This window comes from Dunckerocampus dactyliophorus, chromosome 5, assembly GCF_027744805.1.
Source record: "Dunckerocampus dactyliophorus isolate RoL2022-P2 chromosome 5, RoL_Ddac_1.1, whole genome shotgun sequence".
In the NCBI taxonomy this organism is placed as follows: domain Eukaryota; kingdom Metazoa; phylum Chordata; class Actinopteri; order Syngnathiformes; family Syngnathidae; genus Dunckerocampus; species Dunckerocampus dactyliophorus.
The window spans coordinates 2,280,214-2,306,146 of NC_072823.1; the positions used below are offsets into that span (position 1 = coordinate 2,280,214).

Consider the following 25,933-nt stretch of genomic DNA (forward strand, 5'->3'; position numbering starts at 1 on the left):
AAGACATTTGACGACAATACTTGATTCTACGTTACAATCTTAACTATTCCCTGCCTTTTCTGATGAATATAAACATAACATTAACTCATGAATTGACTGTTAGTAGATAAGGACAAAATCGTTAAATGCTCATGACCAGTGCATACAAAACGATTTAAACCTTCATTGTTTGCATTTTAATGTGACAAACAGTCGTCACCGGCGTTTGCGCTTACAAGGAGCCTCATTAGGAACACTTGTCTTTACCTTTTGACAGTTAAAGGGGTCCCATCACATCCATTTCCCCCCTGGGCGTCACGGCTCTTTAATCCGGCCCTGCCCACTTTGGTCGTTTACGCGCTGGGTTGCCTTTGTTTGGACTAAGCATCCAAATGACAACGTCAGAGAGGAAGACACTTTGGATCGGGCTGTGAATCAAGTGGGATTAATAAGTAAAAAAAATGATAGGGCAGAGAGTTGACAAGTGAAATAAGGCAGTCTGCCGTTGCCAAGGTTTCCGTGTTCGCGCCGACTGCCTGCCAGCCTGCGCGCGCCACACTCCATTGGCAGACATGGCGGCGGACCTCCAGCCACAGTGGATTTGTGGTCTGCCTTCTTCCTGGAGTTATGGGGTTACTCGCGACGGACGGGTCTTCTTCGTCAAGTGAGTGTGAAAAATGAAAGACGCCGTTAATGTGTGACGCCTTCATTCGAGCAAAGTCGCCGTGTGTTCATGAATGCGTTTGTGTCCACAGCGAAGAAGCCAAGAGTACAACCTGGCTGCATCCACTGAGTGGAGAGGCGGTCATAACCGGACACCGGAAAACTCCAGGTGAGGCGTCATGGCGATAATCATGTGTGGCGTCATGTGTGGTTCTTGGCCAAACCTTAAGTTCCCCTCTCTCTGTCAGCGAGGCGGCGGTATCCGCACAGTGTGTCTGTTTAATGGGCTGTGACAAAGTGGGAGCCCCCGCAAACCCACCTTTAACCTGCTCTTGGCACTTCTCACGGCACATTTTTACCTTGGACACGATTGCACTTTAAATACACATGCATAAATTCATGTTTAGTTGTTTGGCCTCAGTGAGCAAGGACACAATTAGTTTGATTACCAACCTGCAGCTGAAATGCATGCGCTGTTGTTATTATCTTGAACTGTTTGCTAGTAAATGTTTATGACTACACAGCAGCTTTCATTGCACCTGCAGTGTTGCAGTGATGTGCTTAAATGTCTGCTGCAAGAAGACTTTTTCATTTGCACGTCATGTCGGTGACTCATCAATTTTCCGTAAGTGGACAACATGCTGAAAAACAAAAGTGGTTGAAAAGTTTTCTCTGATGAGTAGGGTTGGTTATCGTTTACACATTATGACGGAGTGGTAGGGCCACATTGAAAAAAAAATAACCCTGAGATTTTGAGAATAAAGTCGTAAATTTACGAGAAGAAAAGTTGTAATTTTACAAGCTTCATTGGTGACTCTAAATTGTCCATAAGTGTGAATGTGAGTGTGAATGGTTGTTTGTCTATATGTGCCCTGCCATTGGCTGGCCACCAGTCCAGGGTGTACCCCGCCTGTCGCCCCAAGTCAGCTGGGATAGGCTCCAACATGCCCCCCCACCCTAATGAGGAGAAGCGGTATCGAAAATGGATGGATGGAAAAGTCGTAATATCATAATAATAAAATTGTAAATTTACCAGAATAAAGTCTTTAATTTACGATGAAAAAAGTCGAAAACTTCCGACTTTATTCTAAAAAATTTACAATAAAGTCAAAAATTTATGAAGAAAAAAGTTGTACATTTACGACTTTATTGTCTTAAATTTTCTCTTAAATTTCCTCATTTTTTATGAGGAAAAAAGTTGTCAATTTACAAGAGTAAAGTCTTAAATTTATGAGAACAAAGTCGTACATTTATGAGGAAAAAAGTCGTAAATTAATGAGAATAAAGTTGTAAATTTAGGAGGAAAAAAGTCGTAAATTTAGGACTTTATTCTCATAAATTTATGAGAATAAATCATAAATTTATGAGGAAAAAATAAATAAATAAATAAATTTATGAGGAAAAAGTCGTAAATTTACGAGAATAAAGTCTTAAATTGATGATGAAAAAAGTCGTAAATTTACGAATTTATTCTCATACATTTATGAGGAAAAAAGTCATAAATTTACGACTTTATTCCCCTAAAATGTATGAGAATAAAGTCGTAAATTTTAGGAAAAAAGTCGTCAATTTACAAGAAAAAAGTCTTAAATTTACTATGAAAAAAGTCATATATTTGTGAGAATAAAGTTGTAAATTTGCGAGAAAAAAAGTCATAATATTAAGATCATAAAGTCGTAAATTTACGAGAAAAAAAGTCATAATATTCCGATAATAAAGTCGTAGATTTACCAGACTAAACTCGTAATATTACGTGTATAGAGCATAGCTTTTCAGGAAGGAAGGAAACTTTCCTCTTGCTTCAGGCAAGCTTTTATTTATGATGTGGCAGCAAAGCAAAGCAGTTGAGCATTTAGTATTTAGATTAGCATGTCTAGCCCTTCGCACTTCCGCCTTGCATACCCCGCCACCTCCACATGCTTAAGCTGTCTCAGGCAATGCCTGTAAAATAAAGTTACGAGTTTTTTTTACTCATTATGTCTACTATATTGTGTAATACGAGTGTAAATGCGAGTATAGGGGTGTTCTTTTGTGTCTCAAATAATGTTAGGAACCATTTTTAGATGGTTGTTAATTTATAATTAGGGAATCCTACTGCATGGCGACACAAACGTTAGCAACACTGGCAGAGCTATGTGGCGCTGCAGTGCTAACATTACAGTCATATTTTAACATCAACTTATCCTTTTCGCAGAAGAACAACAAAAATAAATCAACCTTACAGCTCCCATGACGCATAGTTGAGTTTCAGGCTTTGTTTTAGGATGTGCAGTGAAGCCTGCTATTTTTTTTTTTTTTTTTTTTACAAAGCTGTCTTTCATGAGATGGTGGGCATACAGTATAAACAGGGCGCGCTTATCAAGCTTGTTTGATGGTCATAAGCAGGCTCAAAGGCCACATGTAACACCATGAACAAGTCAACTTTGCGTAATAGCGAATCTCAAAATATGCAGTTATTATACATCAATTTATATATTGATTATATTTTGTTGACTAGATATTTTATTTCTTATTCACTATTAACTATGCAACCATAACAGCAAATCAAAGCAACCAAAGAATGTTAGACATATTTATGCTGGATCAATGACTGAAACATGGAACTGGCTTGTCTCTCTTTCACAGATCTACCCACTGGATGGGAAGAAGGATATACGTTTGAGGGTGCACGATGCTTTATTAAGTGAGTGACATATCCCACTCATAATTTCACCCACATGCATGACAGAATTAGCATATGATAGGATCTGAAAACATGTACCCATTGCATGCATTTCAACTTGCTGCCATGCATTTACTGTATGTGGACTTTTGTAAGAGATGTTTTCCTGGCTGCGAATTTGAAACCTTTACTCCTCATATCGTTACATGGGCGGCCTGTCAAAAGTTAATAATTACACATGTAGGAACGTTGTGTAAGCACATGGCAGACATGTGCATAGTGTGACGGCTGTCTTTATGAGTTGATGTTATTGATTGAATGAGCCAGTGTAACCGTTCTGTTGTCTGTCTGTCTTCCAGCTGTGTTTTTATAATCTCTGCATGCTTGTCTTAAATAGATGGAAAAATATTTCTCAGGTTTGTGTCAACTTGCAGCATTGTAGCGATTTGAGCTCCCTGTTGAGTTTTGCTCTGCTTGAAGCATTGGATATGTGAGTGGCTGCTTATTATCGGGTTTCCAGCCAAATGTTTCACTAATCTTAAATACATTTTCAGAAAATCTGCAAAACACAATGCAAATGCTTGTGTGCTGTATGCATTGTGGTTATGTAAGAGCTGGCGTTTTTATCTCTTCCTCCTCTTTCAGAAAGGCTCTACCTCGTTCAGCCCATATTACAACTTGTAATGACATTACATCCAGGGACGTCCCGATCCACATTTTTTGGCTTCCGATCCCATCCGATTTTTTTATAGCCTTGCCGAGACATCCGATCTCGTGCCGATCCTTTTTTGTTTGTTTGTTTAAATAAGCTTTTGTTACAAACATGTATTTGTGGACTTGAATATGGTTATGAAAATAGCTCTTCAAAGCATTAAAAATAACACAACCAAAGTATTGCTGAATTACACAGCATGATCAACAATATTGTTCGGCTGCTGTAACAAACCTCTGTGAATCAGGTCCCTAATCCAATAAAAGATGCAATAAAAGTCCATCCAATAACAGATAAAATTGGAAAAAGTGGGTTTGCAAAATACTTTTAGGGTAGGAATAATCATTGACATGGCTATAGATCAATTTGTGGTGTGATTTAGAATATATGACAAACTCTCTTCAGCGCGTAGTAATTTATTGACGGTCCTTAGAAAAACAACCAAGATTCAAGATTCAAGAGAGTTTTATTGTCATGTGCATGGTAAAAACAGCAGTTATACCATGCAATGAAAATCCTATTCTGTTCATTCTCCCATAACTCCCATAACACATAACAAACATAATTCTCTCCATAACCAGTGGTTAGAGCGCAACTTCCTGTGCGAGCTCCCCGCACCATGACACAGCAGTCCGGGCACAGTGAGGGGGAACTATAGCTGTAGCTACGGAGCTGAATATCCAACGTCTAACGTGAAACTACCTTCACCACGGTACACCGCGGACATGTCTGCATGGTGGTGTTGCGTTTTCTCCTTCTAGCGGGTGGCGGGAGTCGAGCGGCAACCAGCTTTGAGGCGCATTACCGCACCTACCATGTTGGAGTGTCGCTCTGACTTACTCACTGGAACGGCCCTATCTCGTGGTGAATCCGATCTTCAAAATACAGCGAATCAGCTCCCGATCCTGAAGATCGGCTCGGGACATCCCTAGTTAAATCATCAACTGTTATTTCCAAAGTCACTGCATCAACCCATCAAAAGTCACCGCTTGACCTCGTCTCGTCTGAATGGCGAACCATGAGTGAAAACGTGTTTGGTAAAACACATGTCACCTTTCCAAATATTACACTTACATTAGGATTAATTAGATGAATTGACTGTTTAAAGAGATTTGAGGCATAGTGAAGTGCACTGGTCGACTCAGGTTGGGTGTCATTTACCTCTGAAACAGTGCCCGTACTTAAACGGTGCCCGTGCCGATAGCATACAAATGTTGTAGAAAAAATGCCTTTTTATTTTTATGTAATTGTGTGCCATGCAAGTTGAACAGAACACTTATTTAGATATTTCAATAACATAAATAAAATTTGAACCTCGGAAATGTGCAACAAAATTGCAAAATTTTGCAAGGCAAGTTTATTTATAGAGCACAATTCATACACAAGGTAATTCAAAGTGCTTTACAGAAAAGAAGGTTAAAATCACTTCAGAAAAACATTCCATAAAAACATAGTCATTCTAAAATCATTACATAAATTCCATAAATAATTCCATAAAACAAAAATAAAATTGAAGAGTGCAGATGAAACACTTTCAGTTGTCATATGCACAGTTGAATAGAAGTGTGGATTTTCCTTGGATTTGAACATTGCCAAAGTTGAGGATTGTCGCACATCTTCTGGAAGACTGTTCCAGATTTTGGCAGCATAAAACTGAAACACAGCCTCACTGTGTTTAGTCGTAACTCTGCACACCCTCAGGAGACCACTACCTGAGCTTCTCAGAGCTTGACATGGTTTATGTGGCTCTAACATGTCGGAGATGGACTTTGGCGCAAGACCGTGAGAAGACTTGTGCACAAGCTGAGCTGTTTTAAAGTCTATTCTCTGAGTGACAGGAAGCCAGTGCAGAGACCTGAGTACTTGACTAATATGCTCATATTTCCTGGTTCTAGTCAGGACTCGAGCAGCATTCAGGATGTACTGCAGCTGTTTTTCAGCTTGTTCGGTGAGCCTGGTGAGAAGGCACTCTAAGTGCAAACGTTTTGCTGTTTAAGTACATACATTCTACACTATTCCAACAGAAATTGATAATTAATACACAATTGTAGCGATGTTAGACGAACATTGTTAACATTGGTAATCCTACATGCAACAGTCGTGTATTAACTGAGCAAAATTGGAGATAGTGTCACGACGTGATTGTGTTGCAGTGTTGATGTTCATAATTTTGGTGACCCTGAATGCGGGACGCCGAAGTACTTACAAGACGTAACTCACACAAAATCACCGTCAAACACTTGTTCCAGGGGGTTGAGTCTGCATTAATTTAGCACCCAAATGAGGCACTGTTTCATTTAAACTGAGTAACAAAACAATGCAGGTGTGTTTTGAAATGTTCATTGTCCCACAAATTGATGCTAAACGATATAACTTTTCATTGCTGTCGCCCAGATGAGGACCAATCAGCGGGAGTTTCATTGATCGACCAGTGAGCGGACAGGATGCTATTCAGTACCGCGTCAGATTTCCCGGAGCTATTTCACGTTTCTAAAAAAGAATATACAGATATAAAGACAAAGCAGCGGCATGCAAACTTGTTGGTGGCAGAGTGAACGTATCAGGTAAGTTTGCATTCATTTATGTAAGTTTGTTTTCAATGCTAGCAAGATCCAGTACTAACAAGAGTACACGCTAAACACCAAAATTCTCTCCAGATATGACAGCCAATCAAAACCGTGAAAGACTCGTAATTCGCTCTGGATGTGAGCGTGTCGTTCACCGGTATAGCTGGCCACAGCCGCCCGCCGCCTCCCGTGCGCAGGGTTTGCTATCCTGTGTGTGGAGCCCATTATCATTCGTAGTAGCGATGCCATAGTTGACAGTCTGATTGGCTTCTGGCTGCCCTGTTTTTGTGAGACAGCTTTTCTCCAAATGAGAAATCTCATCACGTTTTAATCTCGCAAAATCTTGTGACACCCCTTCCAGTTAGTATTGCTGCAATAATGACACTCAATTTTGGTACACGTCTTTACACTTGACTTGCAGATGCGCTGTTGATTCACACTGAACGAGTTTGCTGTCTAAAGAAATACAACATTACATCAGCTCTTGGAAGTTGAGCTACATCATGAAAGAGTCCTCCGGACAGTATTATTTTCGCTGAACACAACACCTTATTTCCGCCTCTGCGGAAATAAGTACAAATATAGTTTGTACTATATTTCCACATCTCTCACTGAATCAAAGGGATGGATTCAAGATTCAAAAGTTTTATTGTCATATGCACAGTAGAACAGGTAGTTCTGCTATGCAAGGAAATTCTTGTTCTGTTCATTCTCCCAGCAGAAAGAAAGAAAGAAAAACACAAGAAAATGAATAAGAACAGAAGAAACATTAATAACAATAAATTAAGCAACAACAACAGAAGAGACATTAGCTTTTTCGAAATGAGGACTTGGAAGAGCCTTCACAGCACCTTTCATGTTGCTGTAGACTTGGTACAGGATGCTATTTGCCCTCGTGGGAATGCCTACATGCTGGTAACATTCGGAGAGAACAGTCCCGAGGCTCTGTGTCCACAAGACCCCGAAGTCCGATCTTCCCGGCAAGCGGCAAATGTCCCCAACCGGACCGCCGAGTCCGGTAAATCCTCCGTCCAGCCAGGGCTCCGTGAACACACAGCGCTCTCCGATCTCCCGTAGCTGCAATCCTTGCTCTCAGCTCGTCCATCCTGTCTTCGAGAGAGCGGACGCCGGCCAGCAGCAGGCTCGGCAGCGGTGGCCCAGTCGCTACAGCTTTTAGCCTAGCACGCAGGCCGCCCCTCCTGCCTCGCCTACGCCCCGGACGCTCCTGGGCATTCAGCTCACCAGGCCCGCAGGCCGCTGCGTCCTCCTGACGCAGAAGAAAGCCAGTCCGAGAGGCTGAACGAAAGCTCATGATGAACCCCGCCGATGTTGAAAAGTTGTCTCCGTGCTGCAATGCAACGCAGCACGTTGAATGTCCAACATGAACAACAAAATAGCAAAAAAATAGCAAAAAAACGTGAGAGTGAAACAGAGACAGAGACGTCTGCCACGGAGGGCGCCATTTTGCTGTTTTGTCATGTTTCAATTCAACAATTCCAAATCAAGGTCAACATCAGGAGGATGGCTTTGCATATCAGGGGATGAAAGGGTGTTGGTGTGCCACCATGAATTCCCTCTCTTGCTTTGACTTGCTGGTGAATTTGAGCAGCTCCATGTGGCAGGCTGTCAGGCAGTCAAGCTGAAAGGCAGCCCAGTGTTTTATCGCTTTTATCACTCAGTCAAACCCAGACCTTCTCTCTGCAGTTATGGCACTGGCGTCGTCTACATATGCATGTTGATGGTCTAAATGCTACTTCATGAATAATTATGGATTGACAAAATGTTTGAAAGTTTAGCTCGATTCCATTAGTGATTGATTCTGAAATGCTTTGTGTCATCTTTTTTTGTAAGAGGCGGGTGTGTTATTGATTATATGACAGGTGAGTAGCACAATTTATAGCAACCATGTGCACCAATACCTGTGAGTGTGTGTGAGTGTACAGTGAGCCTTGAGAGCCACACGTGGATGCTGAAGTCAGATGTAATTAAAATAGTCATAAAACTCAGTCACAGCTAATTCAGTTGACACATCCTCTGACCTGCAGCAGGAGCATTTTGGTCTGTAATGCCCGTAACTGCTTTGCCTGAAAATGCAGCAAAACTGTTTACATGGCCCTAAAGTGTCTTTGAAATGTGACAACTCACAGATACTCTTCAGTTTAAGGATGCATCTGTTCTTCTGTTTATCTGGCTGCATGCAGCTCTGGTGCTTGTTGACAGTGAGGACCATAGGCTGACTATGGTAACATTGAAAGGAATCTGATTTTGTGGGTAAAATCTTGGCATGGGCCGGTTACCGGTTTCATGGTATACCACGATATCAACAAATCACAGTTTCAAAACCACTAAAATTTTTCGTCATACCGTTCCTGCAGTGTGAGAGAAAGTGGGAGTCAGAAATCCCTCAGGTCGTGTAGAAGTATCACAGCAGTATCACAACCCCTCCACCTGCGCACAGCTCTGCAGGCTCTGATGGCTGAAGGAGGCGAGTCCCCCAAACTTTTACCCCCCGTCTAAGTACCAAATCGGCTGCTTGAGAATACTTTCACTCTTGTAAAAGTACCCAATATATGGCCGTGGCTTGGGGGAAAGTGGTGGCAAGCGCAGGCGACAATATCGAGCACGATAGCACATCTACAGCCGCACCACCCATTGTTACATGCAAAATTCAAGGTAAAGTTAATGCTGTCTTGACATGAACAAGCAAACCTTTGTATCTGGCGAACCGTGAAACCGTGATGTTATTATACTGTCAGAATCTCATACTGGCCCATGCCAAGTTAAATCATAGCACTTTGACTATAAAAAAGGCCTGTCAGGTTTACCAAAGAACAAGAACTCCAGATTTTACTCAAGTAAACATGCCCAGTGAGAGGGTATACAGAGTTAAGTGGCCTGCTACCCTAAAACCAGGCTACACAGTATTTTGGGTTGTTTTCATGGTAAAAAACAGCCTCGCCAGGGGTATAGTTTATACCCAGCGCACTACCCCAAATTTAAGGTTTATTTCGGGCAAGTACTTATCACACCCTGTAGCCCACTGTAACCCTTGGTATCACCTTGAAAGAGGGTATATTTTAGTCTAGTCGCTGGCCTTCTTACCAGTACAGCGATTCTGCTTTATTGTTTAATTTTTTAAAATTCTGTTGGGGTGAACAGAACCTGTTCTAACGTGCTATGCTCACAAGCCTGCTGAATTCACTGCCACTCACTGAGTATTTGTTGCCAGGTTAATGTGATAACTATCTGGGAAAGTGCTTGTCACATTTTAAGGCTGTGTGACAAGTAGTTAGTGAGAGCCTCATAAAACTGTCCAAAACCATGCGCCTACTGATGGGAGATGGCCAGTTCTAATGTTTCACAGGGCCCTGGTTATATTTGTGGGTTTTGAACGTTAATGAACAAATACTTCTAACAAAGAGTCGTTCATCTTTTAGACGCATAAACAAAGCCAAATACATGATTCATTTATCTCTGTGACCCATCCTGTAAAAGGATCTGACCCATTCTGATGCTTGCTGCTTGTCTTGGCTGTCATCATCGGGTTACACAGTGTGAGCATCGAGGAGCAGATTGCGCTGACGTCGACTGTCCTCTGAAGGGGAGGACGGGCGCAGGGCATTGGTGTGATAGTGTAGACTCGGTATTTGATGAAATGATGAAACTGTGAGTTAGCAATTAGTTATTTCAGGCTATTTTTGTCTGGCCTGTTGTGACACGGCTGTTTTTGTTTTTGTTAGTGCTATCTGATTACTCCTTGCTCCCATACTATAATAAAAACATGAGCGCAAGTAGTGGTTGTACACTTACCAATTCAACCCGAGTTTTCCATAATTAACACAAAAACCCCAAGTTGGATCCATTTTTGTGCTTGATGTGAGACTTTAGCATAAAATAACTTGTGAGAAAGGGAGCATCTAAAGCAGGGGTGTCAAACGCAAAGGGAGCCAAAACTCAAAGTCGACTTTAGGTCGTGGGCTGAACAAGACAAGTCTCTGGCTGTCTTAAGCCTCTTTAAGGTGTTATTTTGTCCAGACTGGTTGTAATAGTTTGAAAGTGCTGTAGACTGTATACTACTGTGGCCACTGAAGTTAAGTAAGGCTAGAGGAATAGTTGCAACTGACAGAATCACTTCAAGCACGTTTTCTTTTGATGTCTGCAACACACGTCTCAATGCTATTTTGCAAAAAGTTCCGCGGACCTTGCGTTTGACACTTGTTTGACACCTTTTTTTGGATCATCGAGCAGGAAATGGAAGCTATTGCAATGTAGCACTCAATTGTCTTTGTTTTCGTACTTGCATTTTGATGAGGATCGGTGGTCTCCTGTGTAGCTGTGTAGTAAGTAGAGTATGTTCACCTCTGCAGAAGCCACAGTTTCATGTTCTCTTTCCACAAGTAGTAATTGGGGTTGGTGACTGTTTGCACCAAGTTCAGCATATAAAGTAGAACCATTGATTTTCTACCGCCTTTTGTTTCAGTCCTCTAGTTCAGCAAAGGCGTACAAACATGCCGCATCCCGGCAAAACATCCCAGTTTCATAACATACCACTAATTCATGACACAGCCGTTGACATTTGTGGAGCCACAACGACCTACTTTATGTTACTTAAACGTAATGACTGTCAAAGCGGTACAACTAATGTTGTGTATGTCACATTAGAAAGGAACAATGCCAAACCTGTGTGATAGACACACAGGTATCTGATGTCTCTTTATTTTTCCATTTAGTACAGAGGAATGGGCCAATGGCACCTAACCCGTTACCACTGACAAGTTGTTAAGCCGGTGGCGTCTGGCTCTATTCTCACTGTGAAAAATCAGGACAAACAGAAATCTGTCCAGGTATTTGGCTGTTTTGGCACTTCAAGAGCAAAACCAATTATCTAGACGTGAGAGAAGAAAGATTACCAGATCAGATAACACTCATTATTATGTATTATGTTTTTAACAATGTATTAGGTTCAACAAGCCAAGTACGTAGACAGAAGTTCTTCTTTCATAAAACAGAAGTACTGGCAACACATTTAGTTACTGCATTTGTGATCATTTTGTGATGGATTTCTTGTTTTATTGTCTTTGCTTAGCGACTAGTGCAGTGCTTCTCTGATAGCGGCGCTCACGTTTCGTTTGGTTGACTTCCGTTTCAGAGCTGAACATAGAAAACAAACTGAGCATATAGAAAACCAAGCATGTCAATTATAGGGCCACGTTGAAGAAAGAAATCTGAGATTTCGAGAATGAAGTCGTAAATTTACGACAGAAAAAGTGGAGAATAAACCACAAGTATAAAGTGAATAAATAAAATAAAGTGCTAATATTACGTGTCAACGTGTTAGAGAGAAAATAGAGCATCGCTACTCTGGAAGGAAGGAAACTTTTCTCTTGCTTGAGGCAAGCTTTTATTCATAACGTGGCAGCAAATCTGAGCACAAACAGATTAGCATGGCTATCCCTTCTCACTTCCACCTTCCCGAGCCCACCCACTCCACTTGCCCAAGGCCAACGCTCACATAGCTGTCTCAGGCAATACTTGGAACATAAAATTACATAATAAGTTTTAATAATACGTTTTTTCTCATATAACTTTAATCTCATAATATAGCACGTTTTTTCTCGGAAATTTATGACTTTATTCTCGAAATGTCAGATTATTTTAATATTGGAATTTATGTGACCTTTAGCCTTGGGCAAAGGTAATATTACCATTTTTTTTTTGGTAAATTAAGACTTTAAAAAAAATTCTCATAAATGTACGACTTTTCTATCTGGTAAATGTGTGACCTTTTTTTCTTATGAATTTTCGACTTTATTCTCATAAATTTACGACTTTATTCTCGTAAATTATTCTCGAAATGTCAGATTTCTTTTTCTCAATGTGGCCCTAATACTAAATTATGACTTTTATTCCGTAGATCATTTACAGTATCTGTGACATTCAACCTAGACAAAATTCATTTAAGCAAATGTGCTAGCTTGATGCTAATTCACATTGGAAATCCCCTACACGCGCTAGCGATTAGCATTAGCGATTTGCATAGCAAACACCTCACATTATGACAATTAATTAGACATTTAAATGCCCATTTCATTTAAACCGATGATGCATAATAAGCATAATCTACTTTCAGACAAATACTTTCAACAGCTCAACAAGAGACAGGCCTGGCACACAGTAGCTACTTCCTGACTACAGTATGGCAACACCCTGAGGACACACTGAAGGTAAATGCATACTTGCAAATGAGACTCCTATAAAATAAGCAAGATTGTTGCAAAAGAGAGCCACTGCATTAGTGTAATGTTGGGAAATTATTGGTCGAGCTCTGCTAACATTACCAGCTTCTGTATGATGCAAATGATGCAAAAGACAACCACCTTTCAAAAATATTAAGGACAGTTGAGAAGAGCAGTGCAGCTGCTCGGCTCTTAAGCCCAGCACAGCGTAGCATTATGCTGCATCAAGGCATAACATTTTTACTTCAACCATCCATCTGTTTTTGTTTGTGCCACAGCATTCTAGAGACAGCGCCACCTGCAAAGAATTGGAAGCAAAAATGGTTTCAACTGTGCGGCATAATAGCGTAGTTTTAACACTGGCTTCCGTCAGCCTTTCGTCCAAAAGACAGACCAGTATTTAAAGCTTCACTGTCCTTGGGATTCACTTCTTTTCTATGAATTGCTTTGAACCACGTGAATGTGCAATGATTGTCCATGCACCTGGATGGATCCATCGCAGAGTTGGGTCGGAAAGAAATGTGTATATAACATCCATCAATTGTTATACCTCCCAGCCTGAGGCCGTAGCCTCTTGCCCGTTGACGCTGCATGTTTACAGCCCTCATTCCAAGGATGGAGCTAATTGCTGTTGGCCACATAGATAAATGAACTTAGTAATGAAAAACAGGAGTCACAAAGCCGGAGGCCAGTGTAATTGAATTCCGGTATATTCCGTTTTTTATGTCTCAGTCAATGACTTCTTGTCAGTGTCCTTTGTGGGCAATTTGCTGCAGCATCAACATGAAGCGCCACATAAAATATGAAATATTGTCATAATGTACTGTGCAGTCACTGCTTTCAGGCTGTTCACTTGTACTTTTGCATAATTCAGCAAGCAGAACTGAGAAAGAAAGAGCATGTCAAATTGAACTTTGGCTAATTTCCAAAGTCTGTGTTTGGCTCTTGGATCGTTCGTGCGGTGCAATAATTCTAAAACGGAACAGTTGAGTGTCTCTTTTGTCTGCATCAGTATTCAGTCGATGTAATTACGGGTGAAAAATCTAAATGAACACTCTTAGTAGTGATTGTTCTTGATAGGCTAGAAATATCTTTTCCAAGGTTGCCATGGAATTGAAGTCAGACCACAGATTGCCACAGTCAGACGTTGTACTACAGTACAGAGTAGAGAAACATATTGAATAGGGGTGCAACAATACATAAATCTGTATTGAACCGTTCGATACGGTGGTCGCTATGAATTGAACGATACCGTAACCCAAGTCGCCTGCTAGATGTCACGATGTCGATGACATGGAAGCAATTGTCCAGATTTTGAATAAAGTAGCTCAACGGTAAGATGCATATGCTGTACATACAGTAAAAGGCCTCATTGCGTTTGTCACAGCTGCATCCATGAAAAACCTTTAAAAAAGTCGCTTGTTTGATGAACTGCATGGACTGCCATGAACTGCCTTATGGAAATGTGCTTTTCTACATTTACTTTTTATTGCTGCTGCTATTTTATGACTTATTGAAAAGTCTTTTATTGTTTAACTTTTTTTTAATGTATTCCCTTGACTTCGGCTGTATTGCCATTTTGATAATTGTTTTTGTTTATTGTATAATTGTAAGGTTTAATAGGAAACTGGATTTGTATATGAACTGTGGAATGCTGCATAGTTTGATTGAAATACTACTATGAACAGAACTATTGATGAAGTATGAGTAATTATATTTATTGCTATGTTGAATAGAATTGTGAATGAACTATTTCCGTTTATTTTATTATTTTTTTGTACAAGGTGCTGTTTTTGTTTTATATGGCTCCAACTTCTATGTATCCACATCAGAAAATGAGGAAGCATTGAAGTTAAAAACAAACGTTGGTCATTTCAATGAGATACAATTTAACACTGTAATCATAAATCCACTTTTGTATAATGTGTTTTTCTCCTGGTTGAACGCATACACGTTGTTGCATTAGATGGATGTGACATTGTGACGCTCATGTGCTCATTATTAGTGATTTAGGATTACATCTTATAAAAACAATAAAGACCCTGGATCAGTACTAAAATGAGAAACGGTGCCTTGTTGATATTGAAGTCCACAAATTTACACCAAGGGTGTGATAATGTCTCTGTTTTGGGACTCAGTCCCTGACTGGATTGTGGAACTTTGGAAATTCCGTCACATGCGTGGTGGGAAAGATGTGAGTCAGAATACTTGCAGTCGTTTAATCACACAGCAAATTGGTTTCGACATTTAGTAAGCTGCTCAAATGAAATATTGACTGAGCATTTGTAGAGTGCTCTCTGGCTCATTTGATGGGAGTGCGCCACTTTCCAAAACAAAGACAGTGTTCATTTCAGTTACACTGTGATGGAATCCTCTGTCTTCTCAAAGCATGATTGTATCGCTTGAGTCAGGAATATTTACACAGTTAACCTTCAGTGTAATGGAGCTAGGGAGCAATCACGTTTACAGTGTAGAAATTGCAAATGGACTCATCTATTAAGAACACTGAGTCACATGGTACATCAGCCTCTTAAATAAATAGTAATAATAAAATATGTCAGTGAATTTTTGCATAAATAGTATTTCTGCTGTTAAGAAATTCATTTCAGCTGTCCAAACATTAATAACGCTTAAACTGCAATATGCTCACTGCAGAAACAACAGCAACAAAAAAGGAAACACCCACAAATAACAAAAAATAAGTAATTAAGACAGCCATAAAAATGTCTATTTTGACAGGGGTACCCACCACCGGGCCGCGGGAGGGGAGTTTTCAGGTGCAATGATTAAAAAAATTAAAAGTACATCAAGTTGTATGTGAATGCATGTCTGGGGATCATAATAGATGAAAAAAATGAGTTGGAAATCTCATATCAAAAATATACAACAAAAGGTGGCGAGGAATACTTCAATATCGAATAAAGCAAAATTTGTTCTTGATCAAAAATCACTCCACACTCTTTACTGTTCTTTGGTATTACCATATCTAACGTATTGTGTGGAGATATGGGCAATCAGAAGAAAAGCAATCTTCACTCAATGTACTGCAAAAAAGATGGGTGAAGATCATTCATAATGGGAACATACAAACCCTGTATTTTCAAAATCACAGATATTAAAATTTGCTGATTTAGTACATTTTCAAACAGCCAAAATAATGCATAAAGTTAACAATAATTTGTGACCCAAAAACTCCATACAGTATTTCTCTATAAGAGAGGAGAAATATGATCTTAGAGGACTTGGACTGCTTGCTGCTGTAACAAGTGAATTTCCCTGCTGTGGGATGAATAAAGTACAATACAATACAATACAACACAATTAAAGTTAAAACACTTTGATGCGAGAACAACGCTGAAAAGCCACAGCATTTCCATGTGTGGAATTAAATGATGGAACGGATTGAGTAAGGAACTCAAACAATGTACCGAGATGAGTAAATTCAAAAAACAATACAAGCAGTTGATGTTTGCTAAATACAAGGCAGAAGAGTCTTGATCATCACAATGATTGTTCTGTCATGCTTGTTTTTATTGATTTATTTTTAATGATTTATTATTACACTGATTATTATATCAAAAATATGACATGGAATGCAGGAAGTGGATAATATGTACTGTACAAGATGTGGAATGGATGGGGGGTAGGATTAAATAAGCTTTGCTTCTTCCTACTCCTTTTGGACATGTGGAACTGTGAAAGGATGATTCATGAGATGTACTGTATATCAGTGTAACCTTCATGCATGTTCAACTAAAATCAAACCAAACCAAACCAATATCAATTGTGGAAATATGGGATATTATTTTATTTTTTAAATAATATACAGTTACAAATCCCATAGTTTGTTGTGAGCGCCCACCCGTCCCGCTTTGTTCGACGGTCCTTGAACACACTATTGTGCATGTGCTAACTTTCTCCCACGCTGCATGGATAGATTACTGTATTGTATTTTTAGCATTTTTCTTCCACCTCATCTATCCATCCATACATTCATCATCCACCGCTTATTCGACATCGGGGGCAGCAGCCTGAGCAGGGAAGCCCAGACTTCCTTCTCCCTGGCCACTTCGTCCAGCTCCTCCTGGGGATCCCGAGGTGTTCCCAGGCCAGTTGAGAGACATAGTCTCTCCAACATGCCCTGGGTCTTCCCCGAGGCCTCCTCCCGATCGGATGTGCCCTGAACACCTCCCCAGCGAGGCACAGATGCCTGAGCCAACTCATCTGGCTCCTCTCAAAGCGGAGGAGCAACGGCGGTCCTACTCCAATTTCCCCCCGGATGACAGTGCTTCTCAACTTATCCTTAAGGAATAGTCCAGCCACCCATGGAGAAAACTCATTTCGGCCGCTTGTACACACGATCTTGTCCTTTCAGTCACTACCCAAAGCTCATGACCATAGCTGAGGGTAGGAACGAAGATCGACGGGTAAATTGAGAGCTTTGCCTTTCGGCTCAGCACCCTCTTCACCACAACCGTCCCATGCAGGGTCCGCATCACTGCAGACGCCGCACCAATCCGCCTGTCCATCTCGCATTCCATCCTTCGCTCACTCGTGAGCAAGACCGCAAGGTACTTAAACTCCTCCACTTGGGGCAGGATCTCGTCCCTGGCCCGAAGGTGGCACGCCACCCTTTTCCGGGCGAGAACCATGGACTCAGACTTAGAGGTGTTGATTCTCAACCCGTCCGCTTCACACTTAGCTGCGAACCCATCCAGTGAGAGGTTGAAGGTCACGGCTCGATGAAGCCAGAAGGACCACATCTGCAAAAAGCACAGACCCACCAAACTGGAACCCGTCAACACCCTGGCTGCGCCTAGGACTTCTGTCCAAAGAAGTAATGAACTAGTAGTAACTCCAGGCTCGTACTAGTGTATGGTCGGTCTGCATTCATTTTGTGATTGTAATTTGATGTTGTTCCTGTCTTACTTTTACACAATGCATAATAAATAAGATTCATTAGATCGCTGCACGAATAAAATATATAATATTTTGATTAAAAACTGGCAAATTTGCACAGATCCACTGTATATTATTAGTCACTGTGTTGTTGGTGTCTGCTGTCTTTGGTTAGGGAAATGGGATCCTAACAGAGAAAAAGACACAGTTCTTCTCTATCCGCCATCTGGCCTGCACTGCGAGAAGACAGGCTAATTGTTCGGCTGCTGTGTGTTAACATATGTCAAAGAGATCATTTGGTGCTGGTGGTTGCCCCTGGTCATGATTAAGGCAATTTTTTCTGTCAACAAATCATCCACCTTAGACAACTTACATTTTGACATATTGAATAGGTGATCTCACTGATAGGTAGGGCTTTTATAACAAGACGTGATTTCTGGTTTGGGGAAAAGTTTATATCGCGAGAACAGGGCAGCCAGAAGCCAATCAGACTGTGAACTACTGCATGGCTACTAAGAATTATAATACAGTAATATAGAAGTAACAGTGTGCAAGGCATTATTATTGTACAGTAAGTGCACATTAAGTGCTTTAGTCACACCTTGCAATCCAACCTACCTTGGTGTTCAGCAAGTGACGTGTGGCTTTTGTTCCATCCGAGTTGCTTGCAGCTGCTTGCTCCTTGTTGATGTCCAAGCAGAAGATGTAGTAATTCTACATTTGATCAATTTTACTGAAGGTTTGTCAGATCAGCCCACGTAGATGTTTGAACTTGTCTGCACCCTTAATCGCCGGTTCTATTGACCCTCATTGCATTTGGGTAAGTGCTAACTTTTAAGCACGGGCGATCATAACACACCTCTTTCGTAGAAGAGATCTGTGTTGACAATTTAGCAACATAGTCGGTATATTTAGCAATTAAGGGTGTGCATTTAAGTGCTTCTTGCATCATGCATTTGTTCAGTAATTAAATACAAGCCATCAACAAAGGCGACGTGTCCACCGAGTGGGCAAGTGGGAGTGAGCTTCATAACTCCATAACTCCATGCAATGCAATGCACGTCTGAAAGCTGTAAAAAAAATAAATAAAAAAAATAAAAAAAAATCGGCAATGCAACCCAGCCCTTGACCAACATCGCCAAGAAGGCAGAGCTTGGACACACTCGCTTTCCTGGCAAAACATGCATGGGTGTCCAAAGTATGGCACAGGGGCCATCTGTGGAACATGGCTCATTGCAGAAATAAAATAAACAAAAAGCCAGCAAAATTGAAAAAATAGAGCAAAAAGGCATAATGTAACTAGAAAAAGCTAACATTTTGATACTAATAACTAATAAAAACACAAGGATTATCCTTCGTCATATTTTATTGTGGTACTTTTTAAAAAATTAATATTAACACGTTGTCTAGTCTCGTCCTGTGCATCATCTCGTCCCGTGAGCTGGGTGTCTCGTGACACCCCTACCGAACCGCTGCACACAAAAGGGTTTGTCAAAGCACGCACCCCTACTGTGTCGCCTGTGGTATTATTTTTCCGGACAAATGCACCACCACAGACAGTGCTATTGTTAAATCCCGAAATTTGACCCCATTTTGCCGGATATATGTGAAATTTCTCACACAGCCCAGTGTGTTTGGATCAACAGGGTGTTTAGTCGAATCGCTACAGCATTAGTACACACTCGCAGGGGACTGACTGGCATGTCTGTAAAATAAAAATGGCCACCGTCCAACAAAACGTCTTTGCAGGGGTATGGGCGGGACTTAGCAACTAATTTCCCAGAAGTCATTAACTATTTGTCTAATGATTATAAAACCTTGAGCACATCTTCAATTCCAAGTATGGTAGTATGTCTTCCAAAGTATTTTGAGCACAGCCCACAGGAGGTGCCACATATGTCATACGTACATAGACAAAGCATGTACAGTATGTCCGCCCTTTCACGTTGCCTATAAAGCCTGTGTTCAGTCTGCTCAGTTATGTGTGGGCAGCACCAAAACAGACTGGATGGGAGCGATGTTGTGATGGCAGGAAGTAGTGTGAGAGCTTTCATGTTCAATATACAGTATGAGTGAATATTTACATGCGCCCTACTATGCATATGTTGATTTGGATGTACAGTAGGCCCACCTCCTAGCTTTAGAACGGAAGGGAGGCATTTAGCCTACAGTAATTCTTTGGTCCCAAAGCCTCTTAGATTTGTGCTATCTTGTATTTAATGCTGAGAGAGCATTGAGTAATCCTCGTAGTAATCTGCAGTGAGCTGCCCTTTGCTGATGTTGTGCCAGGTTGAATCGAGGGACAGCTGCTATCATGGTGCTCGTGCCGTTCCTTCACTGGCATTCCCATATCCACCGGGGAGAATTGAGTATTTATTGAGACAGAATCTGCTCTACTTGGCACAATTTTTGCCAATCCTGCAAACTTCCAGACAATAATGTTGTATGCTGTCTTCCTTTAAGTGCTTTGATCTTAAGGTGTGTGAGTGTTTGGCTTCAGTATTGTGGTTCAGTGGAACCTCAGTTAGCGTACGCCCCGGTTAGCATGTTTTTTGCTTAATGTCAATAAATGTATGCCGAAATTTCACCTCATTTTCCTCAAGACGGCACGTGTTTTGTGTTATTAATACACCGCGTAAGTGCAATTGTGTTCCTATTGTATTTTTGCCATAAAATGTTTTGGTTAGCAGCTTGCCAATACAGTCGTCCCTCTCTACCACCGTGGTTCGAACATTGCTCACTCACTCTATTGCAGTTTTTCAAAAATAAATTCATAAATGATTGCTGTTTTGTGGTTGACTGTGACCTATTATTAGTCACAAAAATATAAAAAGACAAGTAATATGTAGTATTCTGGCCAATAGGTGTCAGTAATGTTTCATTGCTGAGACACGACACGACAGATTACCTGAACATGCATGCATGAAGTCAGCCATGCCGTGTCCGAAATGATAGAGTGAAAAAAGTTATCCTCCCATTCCGTGTGGAAGTGGTAAGTTTTTGCCCTCTTACTTTGTCCTTCCCCATGGCGTTTGAAACACTTAGAATAAGTCAGTTGGAGTGGCTAACTGGCTTGGTAGCTTGCTATGCTAGCGGCGGCCATCTCATATGTCCCCACAGTGATCATGTAGCCTGCGCAATGTGGTGTAAACAAAGAATAATAGGAGTGTAAAGGTATAGGGGTGTTATTTAATGTCTACAGGGCTCTAATAATGGTAAAAAAAAGTATAATAAATAGGTTTTGTATGTTCTAACTATGAAAATATTCCATTTATTAGTACTGACACCGACTTTGCGGAAATTTACTTATCGTGGTCGTGTCTGGAAACAATTAACTGCGTTAAACAAAGGATGACTGTATTTTAAACACCCACATAGCAAGCTGCTATTTCAGTTCATTGGTAGAAAGCACCTTTATGGGAAATCCTGTTTTTAAGGTCAAAGCATCTGCCTTTTTGTCAAGGTAAACCGAGGTCCAGCTGTCCTATTTTGCCTCGACAAGCAAGCATGTTTTCACTTCCTCTTTCATCCCTTCCTTGTTTCTCTTCACTGTTTGCCTCCGTCCAGTGGACAGTGCACAGTCTAGTTGTTTTCCAGATGGTCTGTGTTGATTAGGCAGCTTTTGGAAGCTATCACTCTGCCCAAACACTCCACAGCTGTGAGCTCTTGGAACGCTGTGGTAAAATGTGCACGGAGCGATTTGGAGCAGTCTACTGCTTCCTGAAACAAATTGTTACAAATTCACTCATTTACGTTACATTTGTCTTGAGCCCTGTAGGAAAGTGCTCCCAGTCTCAGATGTGAATAGGTAGTTTGAAGACTCACTGGTAAGCGGTAGTAAGTGTCCATTTCTGTGCAAATGTTTTTCCCATATTTTGCTGTGCTTCGACTCGCTGACAATCCACAGGACATTTTGCGTCCTCATTTGCTGATCAGGGATCACCAGTCGGAGCTGTACCTCTGCAAACTGAATGTTGTGCATTGTAGAAAAGGGTGTAAAGTGGCTGGGCTCTCCTCTAATTCTGTGTCTCGTTGTGGGTCATTTGTTGAAGCTATTCATTTAAAAGTCATGAAGTGTATGAAGAGATTCCATTAAAAAAAAACAGAAGGCAGAGTTTAACAGCTGCAAGAGGTCAACTCTGAGGTTATGACTTGAGTGCATGGTGCATTTGGATGCTGAACATGAATAGTGTAAATTGTTTCCAGGTCATCATGGCTTCTTCAAATTAAATCTCCAAACAGATACAGTGGATCCTCGCACATTTGCGATTCAGTATGCAAAAACAGCCCGTTCTTATTTCAACCAAAAAAATCGCCATCACTGGTGGTCGTGGAACGTTACCGAGGATCGTTGTCAAGCGGGGATCTTCTATGTGAACCAGTTCTATAGGAACAGACATACTGTATTTGACAATACACAAGAATACACACTACGGCGGTGTTTCCCAACCTTTATTGAGCCAAGACACATTGGCACAGTGGTCGGGAATCACTGCACTACGGCATGTATAGTGACAGCGTAGGTGAGGGGTTTAGTTGTGTTTCTACGGAGACAGCGACTGGGTAATACTTGATTGTGTTTATTGCTGTGGGCTACCTCACCGCTATGAGAGTCTTCTCCCACACTCTGTGCTCAGATCTCCATGTCCCCGCCCGAACAAATATTTGAAGTCTTCTTACTCAATAGTGTATATGGCCTTTGATTGATATTGTACTTTGGTTTCTCACAGTGGCATCACCACAGTTACTTAAAGAATGTGTGAACACACGTCACACATCACACCCATCACCATGAACACATGAACAGGAGCACAAAGAAGACATGCACATCACATGGGCTGCCTTTAAATTGTTTGTTCCTTCCTGGGATACCAATCTTAGGGGGGCAGTCTGCACAGATCGCCCATTTTCACTTTGGATGCTGAGTCATTAACATGCTAAGTACCTTTGTTTTTCTGTCTTGCCGATCTCCGCTTCCTTGTCCTCTCGTCGTGTTATTGCTATTCCGCGATTTTTCCGTTGTGCTTATTTTAAGGCTCATTCAATTATGTCATACCTTATTTATGGATTCAGCATGGGTGTTTGTTTTTTTTCATCTGCAACTTCCTGTCTGTTTTTTGGGAGATAGTCATCCCTCCTGGCTTTGTGCTTCAAATTTCGTGGCTTCCACGGTTCTTCAAAAATATATGAATTAATAAATCGTTCTGTTTCATGGTTGAATTCGGCCTATCATTAGTCCAAAAAATGTGCATATTTAAGCATTTTTTTAACATATACTGTATGTTGCCTAACTTAAGCATTTCAAGCATAAATATTGTTCACTGATGTAAAATACAAATACGGGTGATTATCACTCCCTCGCTCTATCACGATTTTTAAAAATTAATTAATAAATGATCGCTGTTTTGTGTTTTTTTTCTTTTTTACCATGGCGTTTTATTAGTCAAAAAATGTTGAAAGACAAAGGTAAATGTAGTATTATGGCCACTGGGCATCAGTAATGTTCCATTATTGTTCCATGGAGTCAGCCATGGCATGTCCGACGGGAGAAAGCGAAAAAAAGTTCTCCCATTCTGTGTGGAAGTGGTACGTTTTTGGCTTCTTTGTCCTTCTTCCCCACGCCTTTTTCAACTGGAAATACATTGGAGGCTAACAAGGCAGCTCGCTAGGTTGCTAATGGTTAAACCCAGAGCTGTCTCTGTCTCTGTCTCTGTCCCTGCCGTCATCCTGTAGCCTGTGCATTACAGTTTAGCAATGTGGTGTTAAAGAATAATAGGAGTGGAAAGGTGGATGTGTTATTTCATGTCTGCAGGGCTTTACGATAAACGAGGGATGACTGTACAGTAGAAGGCATTCAGAAGATGCATTACACCGGAACACATTTTGTATAGCGCTTTTCCACTTCCGAGGCACTCAAAGCACTTTGACACTGCTTGCACATTTACCTACTGATGACGCAGCATCAGGAGCAACTGGAGGTTCAGTGTTGTGTCGACACTTCAACATGATCGTAGGAGGACGGAGGATTGAAAATGCACCCTTCGGGTTGGGAGACAACTACTCTACCCCCTGAGCCATGCCGCCCCCAAAGGTGACGATAGGGCTGTTATTTCATCTATATATATATATTTAATCTTTAAAGCTTTATTTAGAGGGTTGTGAACAGGTTTTCTATACTCTAACTTCAGAAATATTAAATTCATAAAGGAGGAATCCTACTTATTCAGTTGTCATGGTTGGGTCTGGAACCAATTAACAGCAATAAACAAGGGATTAGTGTATTGGGACATTTGATATTTTATTTATTTACATTTAAATTTAAAATGTATTTTTCGTAAGTTTCTGCGTTATGGATATAGCGTTATTTGTTGTATGACCATGTCAGACTTTTATGTTGAGTAATGGCCTCCTTACTTTTCCGATGTGTTGACAAGCTTGTTGGGAGTTCTGTAGTGGTACGTCTAATCCAAATAAAGAACACCAACGAAGTGAAATTGGATCATTTTCCCATATCGCCATAGCTCAGGTCCGGGACAGCTTCCGGTGGTGTTTGTCAACAGATTTGTTACTTGTCTGAAACTTGATTCTGGACTGAATACTTGATGGGGCCCAGCCTCAGGTAGACTCCACCTCCAGCCGTCCCCGGTTAAGTTGAGCTTGAGACCCCTGAGTCTGGGCTACAGTACCTGACGAACGTGAGACCACCATTCACATTTCTACAAATATTTCATTATATTTTTTCATGGGACAACACTGAAGAGGATTCCAGAGGCATTTCATGCCCAAGAGAGTCATGGCAGTGTTGGGAAATAATGCTATACACACAAAATAGTCACACTTTGGGCCCAGTTTGGATATTTTTACTTTGGGGTGTACTTATTTTGAGGAGACAGTAAATTTACACTGGTGTACAAGCTGTACACTGACTACTTAAACTGGATCAAGGTGTCATTTCTTCGGTGTTGTCCTGTGTTGAAATGTGAAGGGTGTATTCACTTTTTGTGAAATCTCGAGTTTTAGATTTTGCTGTAAACTTGACATTGACTTTTTTGAACAGTACAGTGTGAGCAAACACTTCTGACGGCATGAACTAATAGCCCTCCTGGGCTCAAAACTGCACCCTATTACACAATATTGCAAGTCTGCAGTCTAACAACTTGAGTTATACCAGAGTCCATCTATCACATCGGCCCTGCGCTTATCGCTGCAGAGTTCAAAATCAGCATTCAGCTTCACTTAGCAACGCTGAAATGAAAACAGCGTGCTCTTATACCATGCAGTGCGGGCTCACCCAGAGGGGGGTGTGAGTGAGAGAGATGCAGGTAGTCGGGAGTGATCTGACAGGACGATCATTGCTCTTATCAATCCATCAGTCTAATAATCAGCTGTCAGTGATCTTTAGTAGCGGTAAAGCCTCTCTGGAGTGTCAATATTGAAAGTGCTTGTTTAAGGAGAAAAGAAGCCCCGCCCTTGTGTGTCAGTCACAAATCAATGTGCAGGCAACCCTCCTCCCCCATTGAGGAGTCCCACTCACTGGTAAGACCTCTGCTGGTGCTTCTAATAAATACAACTTCAACTTTGTGATGGCAGGACTGCTACATTGCCTCAGGAAGCTGTGTGTGGGGCTGCACAACCAAAAACACATCTAAATGACTTTCCTGTCTGATCGCTGCCACTAAAACGATGTTTATGTGGGTGTGGGTGTGCGTGCGTGTGTGGGTAGTTGTGTTGTACCAGATAATGTAAGTTTACCACAGTCAGGGGTTCTCAGATAAGCTCTGATAGGACTTGAACGATACAAGAGCAGACTTGGATTGAATTTACACAGCGTGCTGTGAGGATCAGGATGCATGTTCACGTTCAATTTGCTTGCACATATGCTGGTGTTTTCATTCACCAGCTAGCGCCATTTTCTTGTGATATAAGTCCCTGTTTCATATTTGATGTGAGAAATGTCATGAATAATGCAATAACTGTAAGCCACACTTAGCATACTGGAGGTCCTCGGGTTACGAACGAGTTCCGCTCCTTGACTTTGATGGCGGTCACGTTTTAGTGTAAGTTACACCTAAATTCGACCCAAATGAACTCCTAAGTCACTCACACTTTACACAGAGCAGATGGAGGACATATAAATAAGGTTATAAAAAGATTAAATGAGACAGCAATAAAAAGAGAACAACTCCTTACTTTTACTACTGTGGTTGTTTTGCAG

The 25,933-nt window shown here is 41.1% G+C and overlaps 1 protein-coding gene across 21 annotated transcripts in view; it reads left to right on the forward strand.

Annotated features, from left to right (window-relative positions):
• The first annotated feature begins 358 nt into the window (after positions 1–358).
• The window catches only part of LOC129181866 (pleckstrin homology domain-containing family A member 5-like), a 120,619-nt gene continuing 95,044 nt past the window's right edge, over positions 359–25,933 (forward strand). For 5 of the 21 annotated variants that reach the window (XM_054777573.1, XM_054777576.1, XM_054777575.1 and 2 more), the window contains exons 1-3: positions 371–643; positions 735–811; positions 3,268–3,325. In XM_054777573.1, the coding sequence (XP_054633548.1) occupies positions 552–643; positions 735–811; positions 3,268–3,325 (227 nt within the window). In that variant the 5' untranslated portion in view covers positions 371–551. Of the gene's footprint in view, positions 644–734; positions 812–3,267; positions 3,326–6,410; positions 6,581–12,713; positions 12,808–13,097; positions 25,928–25,933 lie in introns of those variants that run through there. The other 16 variants (XM_054777578.1, XM_054777590.1, XM_054777592.1 and 13 more) reach the window with 9 other exon arrangements.